At 38.6% G+C, this 18,889-nt stretch overlaps 1 protein-coding gene across 5 annotated transcripts in view; it reads right to left on the bottom strand.

Annotated features, from left to right (window-relative positions):
• Positions 1-8,687: 8,687 nt before the first annotated feature.
• Positions 8,688-18,889, bottom strand: part of MAPK6 (mitogen-activated protein kinase 6) — a 34,109-nt gene continuing 23,907 nt past the window's right edge. For all 5 annotated transcript variants that reach the window (XM_055537954.1, XM_055537957.1, XM_055537953.1 and 2 more), the window contains 3 exons: positions 16,094-16,258; positions 12,081-12,282; positions 8,688-11,051 (listed from right to left, as the gene is read on the bottom strand). In XM_055537954.1, coding sequence (XP_055393929.1) covers positions 9,950-11,051; positions 12,081-12,282; positions 16,094-16,258 — 1,469 coding nt within the window. In that variant the 3' untranslated portion in view covers positions 8,688-9,949. The remainder of the gene's footprint in view (positions 11,052-12,080; positions 12,283-16,093; positions 16,259-18,889) is intronic.

Here is an 18,889-nt window from a genome sequence, read left to right on the forward strand (position 1 = left end):
ATCTTGGTCGGAGAAGTAGATCCCACACGCCACAGAACAACCAAGCTGGCTCACAGCACCAAAGTGCCTGCCACCACAATAAAAATCCAGTGCAGACAAAAAAAAAAAAAAAAAAAAAAATCCTCAAACACTATATACAAATCAAAGAATTGTAATTGATGAAGCTACAGATTGTTCTGATAAACCCAACAAGAGACAAGCCAGTGGAATCAATGCCTGGAAGACCCTGTGGGGTCCAGTTGCAAAAGCATTATTGTCCTTCAAAATGATCGAGGAAAGAGTTTATCACCATGTGTCGCAGGCACACTGGGGACAGCCATCTAAAAACAACCCCTCTACCTGCCTTCCACTCTCCATTAAAAGGGCTGACTTCCAGCAGCAGTGTTTCCTCAACACAACCCAGTCACTGGTAATAGTTAAACACAGGTGGGCCAATATGATTTTCTTCCAGAGAAGCTTTGACTTAGGTAGGAGAGGGAAACAGAGAGATGCACAGCTAGACAGAAGCATTCTGTACATCCGGAAGTTACACTTGAAGTTGGAGCTGTGAGCAGTCATCTTTGGGCCAGGAGCCCGGTTGGTCTAGAAAGAATGAGGCAGGGTTGAGAAACAGCCCTGCTTGTGCTGCTGGTGTCCTCCAGCCTGGTTCTGGTTCTTCTTGAGGCCCAGTTCTTGGGCTCCATGAGTCCCCTGTTGAATCCTGATAAATTTTCAAAGGTTAGCATGGTTTCTGTTGCCAAATTTCCTGAACTAAACATACAGTCTAGGCCTGGCTCATTTGGCAGGGTTACGATTAACAGGAATAGCACAGAGGCAGTTAAAAAATAAACCACCTTGTCCTGGCTTAACTGGGTCATGAACATATTGTGCAACCCTGACAGGTATAGTCATTCCAACAAAGAGAACAGGAAAATAGGCAAGCAGCTGAGTCAGGAGCAAAGACTGTCATTAACCTAAACTGCACCCACTTTTGGAAATGCAATTCTGGAAAATGAACCTGCTGGACCAGATGATATTTTTTTGAGAATTTCTAACTGCTCTTGAGATTGCAATTTAGAGCTTCTTAGTTATGGAGAGTCACACCTAAGGAACACCAAAGTTACTCCTTCCCCACTGCAAATCATAGAAAGGCTGGAGAACCATGAACACTATAATTTAACCTCAAAACTATTTAGCAAATAGAAAAGTCAATGCTGCTGCTACTGCTGCTAAGCTGCTTTGGTCGTGTCCGACTCTGTGCGACCCCATAGACGGAAGCCCACCAGGCTCCCCTGTCCCTGGGATTCTCCAGGCAAGAACACTGGAGTGGGTTGCCATTTCCTTCTCCAATGCATGAAAGTGAAAAGTGAAAGGGAAGTCGCTCAGTTGTGTCCGACTCTTCACGACCCCACGGACTACAGCCTACCAGGCTCCTCCATCCATGGGATTTTCCAAGCAAGAGTACTGGAGTGGGGTGCCATTGCCTTCTTCGAGAAAAGTCAATAGAGCCTCACTAGCCCTGAGCCCCGTCAATCCAAAAGGAAATTTGGAAAACAGCAGTAATCATTCATTTCCTTCATGCCTTCATTCAACAAATATTGAGTGTCTACTATGTGCCAAGTACTGCGTTAGGGGTTGGGGATACAGCTGTGAAAAAAACTGATGAGGTCCTTGTCTCAAGGAACTTATGGTCTAAGTGGAGGGAGACAGACAATATAAAATGGGGATATTATGTGTTTGTGTATTTGCTGGAAAAAAAATCAACCAGCGCAGGCGTACAGGAGTAATAGATGTGTGTTACCTCACATACACTGGTCAGGGACAGCCTCTGTGATAAGTTGATGTTTGAACAGAGACTTCTAAGGGAGGGAGGAAGGGATGCCGCACTCTGGGTCGAGCTTTCTAGGCCGAGGAAAGAGCTAGTACACAGCCTAAGGTGGGAGCCAAGGTGGCTGTTCATCCCTCTCTCACTTTCCCTCTCCTACGTCAAAATGTCTCATGAACTTGGCAAGGAGTTGTGGATGGGTGCCTTGTAGGCCTCAGTCAAAACCTTCACATTTATTCTGAGGAGGGCAGTCACTGAGATTTTGAGTAATTGGAGGAGAGACATGATCTGATTTATGATTTAAAAGGATCATTCTGGCTGCTGTACAGAGAATAAACTGTAGGGGATCCAGGGAGACCAGAAAGGAGACTATGGCCATAGTCCAGCAGACAGATGGTGGGTTAGATCACGTAGCAGCGATGGAGATGGTGAGAAGTGGTCAGACTCCAGATATTGCCATAGACTCACTGAGGGATTGGTTGTGGGTGTTCAGAGGAAGGAACACCGAATGACTCCTAGGCTTCTGACTTTCAAATGAAGACACTTGTTCTCCAGGGAGACAAAAAGCAACGCAGACTATTTACAGCAAACTCAGAAAGTGGACATGAACTGTTTAGTCTTTATAGATCTGAGAGCTGCCTGTGCTGGAGTAGTTCAGGCCAGGGTTTGGGCTGAGGAAGAATCAAAACCTGGAGGCAGGAGTTGGGCAGAGCTGATGAGCAGTATGCCTAGAACAAAGTGCCATCTGTATGTCAAGGCCAGAAGTTATGATACTTAGATAAGAGGAAGCGATACTGAAAGCAAAGTCAAGGTCAGAGTTCAGAGTTTCAGTCCAATTGGGGAGGAAAGGCAACAACTGAAACAGGACAAGAGCAAGGATAGTTTATGATATATGACACATTCTGCTAAAGAGTTTGAGTACATTTCATTTAATCCTTACAAAACCCCAGGAGTTAGGTGTTGTTAGCCTATCTTACGGATGAGGAAAAGCAAGAGGATGAATAACCCACATATGGCTGGTAGGCAGTAGAACACAGTATTAAGCCTGGTTTGGATCCGACTCTGAAGCTCGTGTGCTTAAAGACTGCACAATACTGCAAGTTTCAATGTCTCAGTAGGCAGCTGAAGTCATCTCAAGTTATGTGGGTGTGGGAGTGGTAAGCTCAAGTGGAAGCCGAGTCCAAGTACACAGACAAATTTGGATCCAAATTTGTGGTTTTAAGCTGGACATGAAGAAACAGGCTTGGGCTGGAGTCTGAAATCAGAAGCCTAGGATCCGGCAAAGCAACCGTCATCCTACTCCAGCAGCACCGAGCTATAAGCAAGGCATTGTACATGCAGACTGTTGTACCGCAAGGTAAGTATCCTGTTTAGCTAGACTTGTAACACTATCACTGTGCTGTATCAAGACAGCAAGGGTTAGCATACAAATCCAGTGGAATTTGTTCGATTTCCGCATTGGAACTGAGATGATGTTCCAACATGGGTAATCAAACATCCATCTTTTCTGTAAGATACTTATTACACACTAAGCTTTGGAAGAGCTTGTAAAGATCCTTCTCTTCACCTGGTTTATTTAAGGAGCATGCCCCAGGCACTATGAAGAAAGAGCTTGGTGAGTTCACAATGCTCTTTCAAAGGTAAACAACTTTGGACTTTGAATACTTTTGTTTCTGGCAAGGTTGCACTGAACACAAAGTTTCATTCTTATTCTGCTTCAAAGTCATTAATTTACTCAGCCCAGTGCATCTATTACAGAAATAAGACCTAGAAGGAATATATACTGGTAAAGGTTAAACATCATGGCTATTATAGTGGGTTAGAATTCAAAAGGTGTCCCATTCAGAGTTGTCCCAGGTAGGCTGTATTATTAGGCTCAAGTAATCTGTATCACCTAAATTAACAAGGACCTTAGGTCCAAAGAGATAAGTGCCACCCAATGAGAAGATGAGTTAATGGTGAAAGTGGATCCAAAACTTGGATCTCCCAATTTGTCCTTTTTCCTCTCAAGCCAGATTTCAACATATTAAATAGTAAGAAACCCTAATATTAAGAGGCAAACTATTAATTATTAATATTTATTAATAGTAGATACATGATAAACCCATTTAGGGTAGAGTCTTTGCTTGTTTTGAATTCAACAGTAAATGGAAACTGAAAAGGCCAGTATTAGGAGGTGAGCAATTCAAAGAACAAAACCAGCCCACTAAATGTGCTACAGAAAAACAGTACTTCTAAATAATTTCGAAAGGAATAATACTGTGCAGAACCTAGTAAAATACATTATTTTAACCTAGAAGTAAAGGTGATACCATATTGGATTTTATTTTAAAAGTTTGGTTTACTCCCTAGATGTAGGCCCAAGTATAAATTTATAAAATTGACTCACCTGTCCCCAAGCTGCAGCAACTGCAGTGAGAAATAAGAAACAAGACCATCTCATCATCATTGAAGCGACTGCACAAAAATCCCTAAGGTGTAGTCTTAACTTTGTCGTGAAGTTGTTTGGAACTAGAAATTTCGATTTTTACAACTCCAATACTTTGGCCACCTGATGCTAAGAACTGACTCATCTTAAAAAGACCCTGATGCTGGGAGTGAGGGCAGGAGGAGAAGGGGACGAGAGAGGATGAGATGGTTAGATGACATCACCAACTCAATGGACGTGGGTTTGGGTGAACTCCGGGAGTTGGTGATGGACAGAGAGGCCTGGCATGCTGCGGTTCATGGGGTCGCAGAGTCGGACATGACTGAGCAACTGAACTGAACTGAACTGTACTTCAAGTAAACACACCGAGCCTGGTAGGGTTAACTGAGTAGAAGAGTTGGTTTCTTCTTTGGGAGGATGTGACGAACAGAAACTTTCATACACTTGGACAGCAATGTAGCATCTCACAGACTTGAAGATATGTTTTCTCTGTGATCTAGAAATTATACTATATATTACCCAAAAGACACTCTTATATGTGTTTACAAGAATTCTCACTGCAAATGTGTTTGTAGCAGCAAAATTTTAAAAACAAGTGTCATTTCAAAAATGGATACACTGCAAAAGAGCAATTAAAATGGAATTAGGCCTACACACATCAACTTCAGACACGTTGAATGAAAAACCTAAGTTGAAAAAATATGCCATGATTTTAACATGCAACATTACATACACAAAAACTGTGCATAAGAATGATAAACCAAATTCAGAAAGAGTCTACCTGTGAGGACAGAGGCAGGGAAATGAGATGTGGGAGGGCTGAGAGGGATTCAGTTTTATCTGTAGGTGTTTATCTGACACAAACTGACATTAGATAAACTAATAAAGCAAGTGGTATGTTTTAAAAAAAATTCTACTTTTTCTACATGCTTGAAATCTTATTTAAAGACCAACCAAAGAAGTGTGGGAGGGAAGTTGTTATTTCCAAATTAAACCTAATATCTAAGATTCAGAAGTAGCTCTAAAAATCGTGATGCCAAGCCATTAGTTCAGAGATGTGACTCATCTCATGACACAGATCATCCAAAAGTCTGAAAGCTGCACCATAGCTGGGACATTCCTCTAAGTCATAATCAGTCATTTAAAAATTATTTTTGGACATAGACAAGATGGCAGAATAGAAACCCCTAGACCTCACTACCTCAGAGAAAAACTGACTTAACAACATATGGTCCAAAAAGCCTTCATGAGAACTCCAGACACCAGTTGACAATCTCAAAGCCAAGAATAGATACACTGAAATGAATAATTTGAAAAGCAGTTTTATTTCAACCATGTCAGCCCCCTCCTCAAGCCAGCATAGCTCCTGCTTGGGAGGGAAAGCCCACCCACCCTGTAGCTCCTCCTTTGGGAGGGAAATAGAAGACTGGAACAATCCCCCACTGTTCCAGGTTTTGGGGGGGCTGCCCAAGAGACTTGATTTCAGTTTGGCCTGATTCAAAGCACCATTCTTGAATGCCTGGGGGCCAATGAGAACAAAAGAGAGCTCAGGGAATTGTTGCAGTATCAGACAATCTCAGACAGACACTAGACAAAGCAAGAGACTATAACTCCTTGGAAAAGAAATCTGGTTGGGAGATGAAGAGTTGGAGGAGGGGTGGGCAGGAGTTTATACATACAAGTACAGAGATTACACAATCCTATAAAAGGTTTGAGAAACTTCTCTAGCTGGGAAGTTCAGTTCAGTTCAGTCGCTCAGTCGTGCCCGACTCTTTGGGACCCCATTAACTGCAGCACGCCAGGCCTTCCTGTTCATCACCAACTCCCGGGGTTTACCCAAACTCATGTCCATTGAGTCAGTGATGCCATCTAACCATCTCATCCTCTGTCGTCCCCTTCTCCTCCTGCCTTCAATCTTTTCCAACATCGGGGTCTTTTCAAATGAGTCCGCTCTTCGCATCAGGTGGTCAAAGTATTGGAGCTGACAAGACTGGTGATATTTCCCAGTACAAGTCAGTCTGTAAAGCAGGCAAAGGTACCTGTTTTTTCAAATGCAAAAATCAGAACAAAGAAAATAACAAGACACATGAATAAACAGGGAAACAAGGCCCAAAGAAACAAAATGAATCTCCATAAACTGACCAAAAAGAAATGGAGATCTATGAATCACTTGACATATAACTCAATGATACAATGGTGGACACATGTCATTATACAGTTGTCCAAACCCACATACAATAGCAAGAGTTAACCCTAATTAAGGTAAACTATGGACTTAGGCTGACTCTGATGTGTCAGTGCTATGTTCATCAATTATTACCAATGTACCACTCCGGTGGGGGATGGTGATAATAGGGAAGATTATACATATATGGAGACAGTAGATATATCAGAACTCTTTGTACCTTATGCATACTTTTGCTGAGAATCTGAAATTTCCCTAAAAATAAATTCCATTAAAAAAAGACAAAAAAAAAAAAAAAAAGGCTTCAAACCAACAATCTAATTTTACACGACAAGGAGCAAGGGAAAAAACAAAAAAAGAACTAAACCCAGTTATCAAGAACTAAACCCAGTTATCAGAAGGAAGAAAATAAAAACTGGAATAGAAATAAATGGAAATATAGAAAAAACAAACAAATTTAATAAATGCTTAGCCAGAATAAGAGAGTCAACATAAATCAGAAATGAAAGAGAAATTAAAAAGGGATCATATGAGACTATAATGAACAACTCTATGCCAACAAATTGGATAACCTAGAAGAAATGGATACAATTCTGGAAATATGCAACCTACAAGAATGAATTGTGAAGTGGAGATTAAATCAATCATCAAAAGCCTCCCAACAAAGGAACCCCAGGACTAGACAGATTCAATAGAGAAGTTTAACATTTAAAGAAGAATTAATACCAATCCTTTTGAAACTCTTCCAAAAAACTAAAGAGGGAATACTTCCAAACTCATTCTATGAGGCCAGCATTATCCTGATAGCAAAATCAGACAAAGATAAAAGAAAATAAAACTACAGACCAATATGCCTGATGAATAGATACAAAAATCCTCAAAAAAAAAAAAAAAAGCCCAAAACAAGCCAACTAAATCCAGTTGCATCTTAAAAGAATTATATAGTATCAGTTCCGTTCAGTCGCTCAGTCGTGTCCAACTCTTTGCGACCCCATGAATCGCAGCACGCCAGGCCTCCCTGTCCATCACTAACTCCTGGAGTTCACTCAGACTCACGTCCATCGAGTATATAAGAAAATAAAAACTGTCCATTATAAACTATGGACAGGTGCAATTCCTGGAATATAAGATTGGTTCAATATAGGAAAAAAATCAATGTAATATAGCACATCATCAGGATGTCAAAACCCACATGATTACTCTCAAGAGAAAAAGCATTTTACAAAATTCAACATTTTCTCATGATTAAAAGAAAACTCAACAAAATAGGAACAGAAGGAAATTACTTCAACATAGCAAAGGCTACATATGAAAATCCACAAGTAACATCATATCCAAATGTGAAAAACTGAAAGCTTCTCCTCTAAGACCTTAAGTTTTTAAGGTAATTTGAGTATATAAATTCACAACAGTGATATTCACTGAAATTACTGAATTCATTATAAATATATGTATCTTTAAAACCTTTGTGAATCCACATGAAATCAATAAATAGGTCAGTGGGAAGGCAGAAGTCCAGATATTAAGAGAATGTACAAAACAAGAATGGAAGACAAACAGGAAAAGTGAAGTTAAACAAAGAATGGTCATATTTGGATAGGTAAATGGGTATGTTCTTGAGCAAAGGAAAGATGATGCAGAACAAATACATTTAATACAATTAAAATACAAATACATCCTCCAACCGCACAGTTCAAAGCTTCCACACACATCTTATATAATAGATTTGAAATCTATAAAGCCTTACCATTTTAATATGTGAGGTTAAGTCAACAAGAGATTTCTGTGTGGAGACAAAGAGAGTCTTTTTCTTCTAAGTCTTTTAGCCTAACATAGTTTAAACTGTAGCCACAATTCAAAGATGCTGAAAAGTGGAACTAGAGAAGATTCTGCTAGTGATTTTCATTCTAGCTAGGTAATCATTTTCATTACCTAGAGTGAAAGTCACTCAGTCGTGTCCGACTCTTTGCGACCCCATGGACTATACAGTCCATGGCATTTTCCAGGCCAGAATACTGGAGCGGGCAGCTGTTCCCTTCTCCAGGTGATCTTTCTGACCCAGGGATTGAACCCAGGTCTCCCACATTGCAGGTGGATTCTTTACCAGCTGAGCCACCAGGGAAGCCCAAGAACACTGGAGTGGGTAGCCTCTCCCTTCTCCAGTGGATCATCCCGACCCAGGAATTGAACCAGGGTCTGCTGTACTGCAGGAGGATTCTTTACTGGTAGCTAAGCTACCAAGGAAGCCAAAGAGTTAAACAGGAGCCATATTTGCTGGCCATGTTTTATTTGTCCTTTTTCTTCAAACAGAATAACCAAAGATACAGACAGTATTCCATAAAGTAAAATAGATGAGACAAATTCTAAGAGACTGCGATGCCACATGCTACATTTAACCTAATTTTATTCATGCTTGCTTTGGGATGGGGAATAGATCATTCAGTAAAAACATACAGTAAAAACAAAATATGTCTTATCATGTACAACTTTTAAACTACAATAATGATGTACCTTAATTACTTCCATGCACACAAGTCTAACATTACAGTTTTTTAAAAAATAAACACAATTAAGACTTCTAGGAGCATTTTATAATAAAGTAATTCCTAATTTTTCTTTGTAGATAGATCAAGCACCTCCAAAATACAAATTCCTATACACAGTGAGCGCTTTACTTAAAATGAATACTTAAGTAAATTAAGTACGTGGACAGCCTTAGGATAAGCTGACATTATATATTCAGCTAAGTAGGCAACAAACCATAGTGCCAAATGGAAAAAAGTGTATTTGCAAATAAATCTCAAAAACTAACTTTTTATAATTAAATACAGAAAATATACTGATTTGCTAAAATAAATAAGATGTGATGTAACACTTCACTATAAAGAATGCATACCAGAACATTTATAAACAGTGAGTGAATCTCATTAAGAAGAGTTTACTACAATAAACGCTGGCTAAATAGAAGTGCATATTGTGAAGCACTATGGGTGGTATATGTTTTGCCACATACTCTTGTTACCTTGAGGTAGATAACACATGTGTACCAAATTCGGCATTCATTTTCAGTTGCTGCTGGTATCATGTGTTTTTAAGAAATGTGTACAGTATGAAAAACTTGAAAATACTCATGAATGAAAAATGTTTTAGGAAAAAAATAGATATTTTCATGCAATTATGTACAGTCTCACTGTGTAAATTTCAAGGCAAGATTTTTGTTTCCTGTAAAACAGATCATTGTTCTATAAGAGAATGTTTTTTACTTGTCTTAGTGCATTTCTTTTGTCTCCTCCTGCATTGCATTATTTTGCTCTATTCTTTATTTTTGTGTGCAAACGACATGCCAGTTAAAATGAAAACCATCTCACATGTAGAAAAAAAGTCTGGATTTTAAAAACCAAGAAAAAAATCCTTTCTAAATGACACCATCTGATTCAAGTAAAAAAAAAAAAAAAAAAGACTTAAACACTAGTAATAAAAAAGACAAAACACATTTCATGAAGAATACAAAGAGAAATGTCTGCTGAGTGTTTTAGTTCAGATGTTTCAGAATGCTGCTGTATGTCTTATGAGGAATCTGAGGGGAAGATTTCATAGCAGAAGGTGTTAATGTGGCCTGTATTGACTTAAGTGGTGACCCAACTGGACTGTGAAACTGTGGGATGCCTATGGATTCAAGCTGCTTGTTGAAGAGGAACTCCCCACTGCTGTTCAGAAATCCTTCCTCATTTCCTCTCTCCCCAAGCTTCCCATCCTCTACCGGCTCAGTTTCTAGCATTTCAGTATCTTCTTTCCTGCTAAAAAACTTGTCCAGGTAACTGGTATAAGTGTTTTCCTTTTCAATTTGCTCATCTTTCCTTACCTCACAACAAAACTGATTTATGAGAAAACAGTCCTCCCCACCACCCACAAACTGGCTATCCCAAGAAGATTGGTACAATGCTTCTAATTGAGCCAAATTTGCCATTCCTTTTTCCTGTTTTTCTCGGCTTATTGACTTTGATATCAAACTTTTCAATTCTAATTGGGACACTGAGCTATTCAAGTCATTTAATTTGTCAACAACATCAGTAGCCTCATGTTGTGAACTAAGTTGAATAGTTCCTGCAATAAAGGAATCAAAGTCAAATCCCTGATTCTTTTCCCTTTCTTTTTCAGCCAGTTGCTGTGATGCTTCCTCTAAAGCTATCTGGGCTTTAACCAATCCATTCCTTTCACATTTTGACTTGCCCTTCTTATCAGATTTTTCTTTGCTTTGTTCTTTCCAATTAGAAAGATCTATAATAAGCTTGGGTTCATAATAATGATTAACTTCACTCTCTCTCCAAACTAAGTTATCTAAATATGATGATGACCTCGTTTTGTAGTTACAAGTATGGCTACACTCCAGATCACAGTATTTGTTTTCATGATGATCTGGGTACTGCCAACAAGGCTCAGTAGAGTAACTGGTGTCAAAAGCAGGATCCTCCAAATACTTTTCACGATCTCCATCCAAATATTTTCGAGGATCAACTTGTACTTCTTCTTCATCAGTGACATCAGACAGAGCTCTTGGGTCTAGCTGAACTTCCTCAATATCAAAGTTGTTATGTATAGGCCAATCATGCTCTGAAAATTGACAATCATGGTACCTGAAAAAAATTAATACATTAGTGTTATTAATGTTATTAGTGTTATTAGTGTCCAGGTATATGATTTCACTTTCAAATTTACTGCATGCCTTTTGAGTCAAAGCACTATGCTTACTAGGTCTATGAGGGGAATAATAAGAGTATTAAGTCATATAAGAATTTATAATCTTAATGGATAGGTAAGCCCTGTTACTATATAAAGCGATATGATGCAATGGAGCATATAATTATATAAACTGCACATAAACATCTGAGTGGCTGGCTGGTTTACAGTTCAATTTCAAAATTTCTATAAACATAATTTCACACACGGGGGAAAAAGAAAACCTTTATGGCCACAAAATGTAGATCCCTAATTTCAATCAGGTGCCATACAGATTTTCACTCTATGGTAATAAAGCAGACTAGAGGAAGGCTTGCTGGAACTCATCGCCATGAGCAGAACAAAACAAGTCTCCATGTAAATGTGTTACTGAATGTGGTATCCTCTTACTGACACATTACAGCAAGGTGCCCACACTACAACCAAGTACAGGCAGACTAAGACACAAGCGAAAACAGTGGCGGTTGAAGAGGAGAGAATAGAAAAGAAATCAGATGACTTAACTAATAAGTATGGTAGAAAATGTCGAGATTGGAAGACATCTGGGTATGTGAGAAAACAACTATATATAGATAGTAGAGATGTTCATGTAGATGGTTGGCAGATATGTTTGATCATAAATACTTCAACATTTTAGGAGTTAAAAAATGCAGCAAATAAACAAACTAATTTCAACATTAACTACTTCTTGTTCCAAAGTAGCATTTAACTTTTCCCATTATGTATATACTATGCAGTAACTATTAAATGTTGAAATTACATAAAGGCTATTCAAAGACAGCAATAAGTTTAGCAGAAATCCAAAAAGACCATTTCTAAATTTTTAAGATTTTTACATTGTCTTATCATATACAATTTAAAATAAAACTCACTAAATTATGTTTTATTCAAAACAAAAGCTTTTCCTAATTTAGGGTCAGTTTTACCTTTCCCAGTTATAAATGTGACTATGAGTTTCATCCATAAGCAAAATATCATCAACTTCATCTTCAATATGAAAAGGATGACTTGAGATTGGCTCATCCATTGGAAAAGAATAAATGCTCATGTAAGGATGGGAAAGCGCTTCTTCTGCTGTCAACCGATCCATGGGGCTGAATGTCAAAATTTGTTCCAGGAAATCCAGTGCTACAAGAGGAAGAAAAAAACCTTAACTGTACTGAAGGTCCACCAACCCATAAAGAAAAAAAGGGATTACACAATTAAAAGTAAGTTAATTGAAGTTCTGTCAGAGAAACAAAACAAGTTACTTGATTCACTGATTAAAAAGACATGTGTCCAAGAAACAAAGTAAGTGTTTGAAATATATCCCAATCTCATATTATGGCCAATTATAAAGGAAAAGGAATATATGAAGTTGAACCATATGAAATTTTCATTTTTGTCAGTCAAAAAACAGCAATTTCATATGGCATAACCTGATACATAGGTCCTAATTTCAGTTCTGCAACTCACTAGGTTAGCTGGATTACTAGCTATGTGGAACTGGAGAGGTTAAACTTGCTGAACTTCCATTTCTTCATGTGTAGAATGGATACAGAGATAGGTATAAGGTGTAAAAATGAAATGTATAGTGTTTAGTGCTCAATATAAAGCCCTTTGCTCCCCTTACCTCATTGACCAGCTGTTGTACTAATTTTGTTGACCTGTTTCACACCAATCATACTACTGCAGATCACACAGTGCATTTGATCACTTTAGAGCTACAGCATAGCTACCACAAACCCAGATCTTTTCACTCACTCAGACTGCATCACTGTCACCAGCCTCCTACCACCACCACACACTTGAACGCCTTACGAGTGACACCATCTTCAACTCTGAACCATTCCCACCTTCCACTTTTTCTGTTTCCTAGTTATACAGTACTGATAAAAGCTGGATGCAAAATCACGTGTGTGTGTGTGTGTGTATCTAAGCTCTCTACAGATTCACACATACTGTGGAATTTCAACTGGCCTATGAAATGGCTCAGCAATGTTCCTCACCATTTCTTTACGCTCTCAATCTTCTCATTGTTCTAAGCAGATAAACCTTCTTCACATTTATCTCAATCCCTACTTCTTCACTCTGGTCTGTCACACATCTACTGATCCTTGCCTTCTATCTCAACAGAAAAGCTAGTTAGCACTTCTCTAAAACTAAGCTGCACTCTAGAAAGGACCTTATTCTCAACTCCCAATCTCTCATTAATATTAAAAGTAGCTGACATTTATACAGCGATTTATATTCCACAAAGTGCTTTACTACATTATCTCATTCAATCCTCAGATCAGTCCAATGAAGTACTAAAGAGAAGAAAGGTAAGGCTCCTTGTTATTCATACCCTTCAGTGGCCCAGGGCTGAGGTTCCTGCCTGTGCTCCAACTTTTCCCCACCCGCCTCTACTATATTACCCTAACCTAGGAAATGATTTCATGATACATCAAGCTGTTCTTGGTTCTTCTGCAAGTCAATGCCCCACGTGTCTCAAGGCAACAATCTAAGGCACAGTTACTGATAGTTGACTCAGCATAACTGCCATTCACAGAGTGAAACATATCCAACTACATGAGAGGAATATACTCTAGAATCCCTAAAACTGATAGCAGGGAGAAAAGGGAGGGCTAACAGTCAGGCTGAACTCCCAAATGTATGCAAATAAAAAACATTTCCATCATTGTGAAAATTCTATTGGATAGCCCTGCTCTAGAGATCAGTCTATTTACTACAATGGTATGCTAAGACAAAGAAATAAGTGGTAAACTATAGAGAAAGGGAGGATAAAAGGTAACTATGAAGGAAAATTTAAAAGATTGGGTGTCCATTTAAAGACACTAACCAGTACAGGGTTCCAGTAGTTTTAATGTGTCAATTCACATGTACTTATCTTGTTTGCTTTTTCCCTCTGAAGATCATAAATAGAATGTGAGAAAGGAACATATACTACTCTAAGAGTTCCCCATTGCTCAGAAGGTACTCTGCCTCCAAACAAAATTCCAGTGGTAATGAAGAAGAAACTTGCAGAGCACATCTATGTAACAAGTCTCGAGCTTCAGGAACTTTAAACACTCTGCACTGCATTTGTATGCGAGTACAGGTGGCACTAGTGGTAAAGAATCTGCCTGTCAATGCATAAGATGCAAGAGATGTAGGTTTGATCCCTGGGTTGGGAAGATCCCCTGGAGTAGAAAATGGCAACCCACTGCAGTATTCTTGCCTGAAAAATCCCGTGGACAGAGAAGCCTGATGGGCTACAGTCCATGGGGTCACAAAGAGTTGAACATGAATGAGTATGTGCGTGCACCCACACACACACAGAGTTCTATCACTTTAAAAAATCAAGAATCCTTGTTCAATGGTTACTTTGATGAACCTATTATCAAAGACATTTGTTCAACACATTATGAATAAATCCCAGGCACCAACTAAATACTCAGGTTAGTTCACAGCTGACTAATGAGGGCAAGGGAAAAGAAGATTCAAATTTAATTAGGTTACAAATGCCTCAACAGCAACGTTCTGTATTACCAGCTTGCCTCTTTTGATAAGATTCAGCAATGGCAACAATGACTCCAAGCCAATCCCTGAGCACTCGCTCTCAACTTGGCTGAGCAGGGTCATACCTGCAGAGCAGACACATGTCCTGCTTGCCTCCCCACCTCTGGATTCTGATTTAACATTCTGCACTTTTTAAAGAATTCCAACAGACAACTCTGAGGCATAGTCAAGTGCTACATGACTGCTGTTCAGTTATGAACAAGGATGCCATCATGACAGTGACAACAAGATCAGGAGTCAGAAAGTCAGCAATATATTACTGACTGTAAAGATACTCTAAAAGACGGGTTAAAAATGTAGCATTCCTGAAAAGCAAGCTTATGAAACCTGTTGAAATTAAATACAGTTGCTTCCTTTTCATTCAGGCATTTAATAATGAGTTCCAAGCACAGCTGAGGGGAAAAAAGACAATGTCATCAGTTTTGCCATCCAGTGCCTATTTCTCAAAACACTTGCTAAGTTAAAGCACTTTGATACACATTAACCTTAACTACATAATGATCAGAGTGGGTGATATGAACAATAAACATATAAAGAGAAAGTTTAAGATGTTTAGGAAACTGTATCTCCCTGACTTTATGATTCAGAAAAAAATGATCACAATTCTGGCATGGATACAGCTAAATACAGTACAATAATCCTTAAAGGTATGATACAATCAACTTTTAAGGAAGATATTTTTCATTTCTAATGCTCTTCTTTTAAAAAATGTTATCTTATTACAGATAACTATTACAGCATTTTGACTTTTGTATCTTATTTGTATCAACAAACCCTGAAGATACATCTCTCCATTCTGATGTATGAAATTAACTGCTTTAATGGTCAATGAAGTTTTGATTCTCTCCATGTTCCTATTAATTTCAAGTCTGCACAAACTGTTACATTTAGCACCCAGTATTACTAACACCAATCTGCAATCTTTTATGTAACAAGTTTGTTCATATGTAGTTTTGATCTTTCCTCCATTTTTTCCTTGCTCTAAAACCCCTGCTTTCCTTCAACAATACCCTCTTTCATATCTAAATCACACTTATATTTGTACCCTTACTTAACCCTCAGAGAATCCCATTCCAGCTCAGTGAGAGTCAGTGATAAACATGTTCACCTAGCAGAGATGATCAGAAGTAAAAGTTGGAAAAGCACATGGAGTCAGAACCAGGAAAGAGGGGTATACTGGAATCTGGAAAATTATTCACAGCAAAGAAAAGATTCCCAGCCTAAGTGCTTGGCTATAAAAAGGAAAGCAAGAGCTTAAGTTTTACGTGTACCTTGAGTGTCTAAAGACTATTTGGGAGAATGCCACATCTATAACAATAAAAAGCTAAAGCTTCCCTACACACATCCTGCTCACACATAAACACAGCATTACATGATGGTTACTCTTCAGTTATAGTACCTTCTCGACTAATTCCTGGAAGCAGCTGAGTTAAAGGTTTGTGTGGCTCAGTCATGTCATTTCTAATGTAAACTGGAATTACGCTGAGAAGCTCCTGACGATCTTCCTCATGGACAACAGGAATAGATTCTAAAATCAGCTGCATCTGTTCAAGTTCATGTGCACCTAGATAAGATTAAAAAATACCAAATACAACATTAATAAACACATTTCTCAATGTTTAACCTATTGGCAATAAACATTCTAAAGCTACAGGAAACTAACAGAACTATAATGACCATCAAAGAGGAAAATGGTTTTAACTGCATCATTAATCAGCAGATTTCACTACTTTGAACATCATCATCAATCTGCTCAAAAAGCTTATCTTTTACAAATTCTGCTCATTGATATGTTCAGTTTTAGCTGCTTTGTTTCCGTAAGAAATTGACTTGAAGTCTGGCCTCATATTAAGGTATCAGAAAGTACTGAAAAAAGCAATAAACTGAGATTTAAAAGATGAGATTCTAGTCTCAACCATACATACTAATTAACTCACTATAACTCGGAGAATATTTAACACGGTGATGACTTAATTTCCCTATCAATAAAATAGAGCAGAAAGTGAAACAGAAAGTTTTATAGTTATGGATTAAGCTCAGTTAACATTTCAGAACCACTATTAAAGAAATAAAAGGAGAAACTTCAGGGTAAATGGGCAGCTAATATTTAAAAAACAAAACATTCATTTGTTTTTCCACTTATTTCTAGAAACTCATTCAACAATCAAAATTTTTCTTGAGTGCCTACCATGAGCAAGGCACTTTAGAATACACCTGTGAAACAAAACTGACCAAATTCCTGCCTTCATGGAGCTCACAGTATAATGAAGACAGATAACAACTTCTATAAACATTTACATCAAACAGTGACAAATGAAGAAAATTAGAGTAAGCTAAGGGGGACAGAAAGTGAAGAGGAACTAAAAAGCCTCTTGATGAAAGTGAAAGAGCAGAGTGAAAAAGTTGGCTGAAAGCTCAACATTCAGAAAACGAAGATCATGGCATCTGGTCCCATCACTTCATGGCAAATAGATGGGGAAACAGTGGAAACAGTGTCAGACTTTATTTTTTGGGGCTCCAAAATCACTGCAGATGGTAATTGCAGCCATGAAATTAAAAGATGCTTACTCCTTGGAAGGAAAGTTATGACCAACCTAGATAGCATATTCAAAAGCAGAGACATTACTTTGCCCACAAAGGTCTGTCTAGTCAAGACTATGGTTTTTCCTGTGGTCATGTATGGATGTGAGAGTTGGACTGTGAAGAAAGCTGAGCGCCGAAGAATTGATGCTTTTGAACTGTGGTGTTGGAGAAGACTCTTGAAAGACCCTTGGACTGCAAGGAGATCCAACCAGTCCATTCTGAAAGAGATCAGTCCTGGGATTTCTTTGGAAGGAATCATGCTAAAGCTGAAACTCCAATACTTTGGCCACCTCATGCGAAGAGTTGACTCATTGGAAAAGACTTTGATGATGGGAGGGACTGGGGGCAGGAGGAGAAGGGGACGACAGATGATGAGATGGCTGGATGGCATCACCAACTCAATGGACGTGAATCTGAGTGAACTCCGGGAGTTGGTGATGGACAGGGAGGCCTGGCGTGCTGCAATTCATGGGGTCACAAAAAGTCAGACACGACTAAGCAACTGAACTGAACTGAAGCGGGACAGAGAGCGCTGTTAGGAGTAGGGTTAATTTAAATTAAAAACCCCTTGGTTGTTATGACCGTATCTTCCTTATGACCAAGGAAGGCCTCACTGAGAAGCTGACAAGGAAGTTAGGTAATACACCATACATTCATAAAGAGGAAGGGAGTTCCAGGAAGATGAGAAAGGGCCCAAAGGCCTAGAGGAGACAGTGGGCTTGGTGTGTACAAGAAACAACAATTAGGCAAGTGTAGCTGAAGTACAGTGACTCAGGAAAGTGACAGGAGATGAGCCCAGTGGTACCAGAACACTGAGAGTTTATATCATTCTGAATTAGATAAGAAACCATTACAGAGTTTTGAACAGAGAAATGCCATGAGCTGTGTTTTCAGAGAATTACTATGTGGTTATGTGGTAACTAGACCACAGACAAGAAGAGTTAAAGCAGGAAAGCCAGTTAGGAGATCATGTGTTAGGCCAGGAGAGGCAGAATAGCTTCCTGGACTGGGAGGATGAGAGTAGTGAAGGAGATACTAGCAGTAAGATTCAAGATATACTTTAAAGAAACAGCCCATAAGACCTGTAAGGAGAAAAGTGAAAGATGATGCCAAGATTTTGGCCTGAGCAACTAAGAAGTGGGTCTGGTTTACTAAGATGAGGAAGACAGCAGAAAGAGGAAGTATGAGAGAGAGATATCAGGAGGTCAGTTTTGGATAAGTTAAATTTGAGATGCCATTAAACATCTAAGTGGAGATACTGAGTAAGACCAAAAAATAAGGCTAGGGCACTTACTATAGGTTAAAAATACACAGATTTCCAATGAATGCTTAGGCCTTGCCTTTTATTGCTATTAATATGAGGCCTATCCTAACCAATAGATTTCCCTCATGCTGCTTTTACTGAATGGTTCACAAACCTACTGAAAAGGTTTTTAGAAGGGAACTACAACTGAGTCTTTCAAATCATTTCATAAACATTTCTGTTTAATTAAGTGTTTAAAGTGTACAAAGGTTTAAGATAAAAAATTGTTTTATTTAGAGGTTTTTATTTTAATCCACCTTAACTCAAAACTTTCTCATGCACTTTTTTAGATTCCCTCATAGCACCAAA

This window comes from Bubalus kerabau, chromosome 10 (genome assembly GCF_029407905.1).
Source record: "Bubalus kerabau isolate K-KA32 ecotype Philippines breed swamp buffalo chromosome 10, PCC_UOA_SB_1v2, whole genome shotgun sequence".
NCBI classification, from domain to species: Eukaryota; Metazoa; Chordata; class Mammalia; order Artiodactyla; family Bovidae; genus Bubalus; species Bubalus kerabau.